General features: G+C 47.7%; 1 protein-coding gene across 2 annotated transcripts in view; it reads right to left on the bottom strand.

Annotated features, from left to right (window-relative positions):
* VPS50 (VPS50, EARP/GARPII complex subunit) overlaps window positions 1–2,653 on the bottom strand; it is a 145,105-nt gene that overhangs the window by 76,772 nt on the left and 65,680 nt on the right. For both annotated transcript variants that reach the window (XM_019533271.1, XM_019533280.1), the window contains exon 16: window positions 1,842–1,940. In XM_019533271.1, coding sequence (XP_019388816.1) covers window positions 1,842–1,940 — 99 coding nt within the window. The remainder of the gene's footprint in view (window positions 1–1,841; window positions 1,941–2,653) is intronic.

Here is a 2,653-nt window from a genome sequence, read left to right as displayed (position 1 = left end):
GTCTCTGCCCCGCTCTGGGGCCTTGCCCTCTCTAGGGCCGACACCGCGCGCCTCGCGCTCTGTCTCTGCCCCGCTCTGGGGCCTTGCCCTCTCTAGGGCTGACGCCGCGCGCCTCGCGCTCTGTCTCTGCCCCGCTCTGGGGCCTTGCCCTCTCTAGGGCTGACACCGCGTGCCTCACGCTAGGGGCACAGGCAAATCGCTGCCGTGCCTGTCCCCTTGACCCTTCTCTGGGTCCGGTTGCCCGACTGGGCAAAACACTGCCCTTATAGGCTGGGGTCTGCAACCCCACACACTGCGCCTCCCTGGTGCAATACCGTGCCTCTCCGGCACCGACAATAGTGCCCCGCTAGCACTGTGCCCCTACTGGGCACCGGGAACCCCCAAGCTGCTGGGGAGCCCCCGTGAGGCCTCCTCGCTCCCCTACAGCCTCACCCGGTCCTCCGGTGCAAACTGTAACATAAGCTCAAGCCATCTGGCTGTAACAAACACAGAGGCTCCGTACTCCAAGCCATAAGCTCCAAGCCCCACCAGGGCTCTCAATCCCACCTCCCTTCAGGGTGTTCTTGTTCCCCGCATCATCGCAGCCGGTTAGTGTGGTAAGGCTGCGACCACTAACTCAGGCCACTCAGCTCAGCCGCGGAGCTCCTGCTCCTGCAGCAGCCAGAAGGGAACTGTGAGGCAGGCTCCGGCCTAAGCTGTTTATAAAGGCCTGGCCCTGCCCCTTTCTGGCCACGTGACCCGCCTGGTCGCCCTGGTAACCGGCACCTGAGCTGCCCAGGTGATTAGCAGCTCTGCCAATCACCCTCACAGTCACGGGGCACTTACATGACTCCGTGACATCATGGTTGTCTAAAGCATGAGTAAGCAAAAAACATTTCTACTGAAATATTTGTTCTCCTGTAATTCTACTCAAAGAAAACTGCGCGTAAAAAGTCAGACTGAATGGGGGTTGCTTTAACACTGGGCCCAAGTGAAACATATCTAGTAAAAGGAAGATTGAGTCTAATTATTTACAAAAGCCCTAGCTTCCTTGCCTTCTTCATATGGCATTTTGAATGTTTTCAGCCCATATCTTCCTGTTTCCTAAAGCATAGAGAGAAGAAAAGCAACAAAGCACTGGAATAAAAGAGGTTTGGAGAGTTGACACCTTTTTATGGGGGAAATCAAGGCAGATTCACTTTGAAAGAAAAGACCAGTAAGTGTTGAAGCTGACAGTATGTACTGCCATAAAAATTAGGTGACATCTGCATGCAGTGGGTCCAAGATGGACTTGAATAAAATGTAAGTAGAAATTGCCAGTGAAGAGAAGGCTGGGAATTGGTGCCTGAAGTGTAAACACACAAAATTCTGAAGGTCTTCTTGGTTTAAGTAATTGAATAACTATACATTTTAAAGAAATAGTCTGCGGTGCTCTAAGCCACCTCTTATTATTCAATGGTATAAATAAATCATTCAATAAATAAAATCAATAACTATCTTTGCAAATAAGTTTGACTTTAAGAGATCAGCATCTTCAAAAAGACAAGATAAGGAGAAGTCTTCAGGGTAGCTTCAGAGGCTGTTTAAGGAGGTACCAAAACTCCAAGACTTAAGTTCTCCATGTCTATGCAGCTTGCCCTTAGAAGCGTCTTCCATGAATTTAGCACGAGTGAGGTGTTCTCTGTAATAACAGGCAAAGAATACCCCTCTTCTACCTTCCTGCCATTGAAAATGAAATATACTTCACTAGATGGAAATGTAACCAATCTGTCAACCTCAACAGAGCCAGGCCACCCACTGCCTCTGAAAACATGCTTCAAAACCACAAAAACTTTTACCTACCCAACATTTAGCAGTCTTACCTGTGATAATTTTTGAAGTAGTTAACACTTTGTTTTCTAATAGATTCTTGCAAAACTTCCGACTTACTTCCACAAAATTCTTCTCCAACTTGCATCAGCCTATAATAATGAAAGAATTTTAGCAATGCTTAGACATAAATATTTTTAACAATTACTAATATGCAAAAGCTGTGGTTTCAGCTGGAATTTGCCATCTCACCTAGAAACCAGATTCATCAAATGACCCGCCAAAAAAAAAAAGAGAGTTACCACTACCCACTGTGCAGAAGGCTTTAAGTGGTCCAGGTTCACTTTCTTTGTCCATTGCCTATCATAATGTTAAATAAAACATATGCATGGGACAAACAGCTGCAAGAAATGCAAATGTCTGCTTGGGATGCTGCAGCAGAATGATAGCACTATGGACCATGTCCTAAATCTTATCTTCCCATGCTGTTCTCACTGCCAGAAGACAACCCTATGATGGAAGACAGCGTGAGAACTTCACACTTTTTGGATCATCTGCAATTGGGGAAGTCCCTTAGCAGACATTTAGAGGTACCAGAAATGTAAAGAGGCAATACAGAAGTTACAGAGCAGGACAGTGGCCTTTAGGACAAACCCCACATGTAGGGATGAGCACTTGCAGAGGCACAAATAACAGCAGCACAGATTTGTGCCACATCAGAAGACCCTGCACGTGTGCTTCAGCATGCAGCAAACTGTCCCAGGTAGGAGTACAGGAGGCTGGGGCCAGCACCTGTGCTGGTCTCAGCAGTATCACCTGGTGTCCTGGTGCAGCAGGAATGCATATTCAGTAGCTCAGAGCCTGG

Source organism: Crocodylus porosus, unplaced genomic scaffold (genome assembly GCF_001723895.1).
Source record: "Crocodylus porosus isolate Cpor-Errol unplaced genomic scaffold, CroPor_comp1, whole genome shotgun sequence".
Classification (NCBI taxonomy): Eukaryota; Metazoa; Chordata; order Crocodylia; family Crocodylidae; genus Crocodylus; species Crocodylus porosus.
Note: the sequence above shows the minus strand (reverse complement) of the source record. Positions and strands in the feature narration are given on the sequence as shown.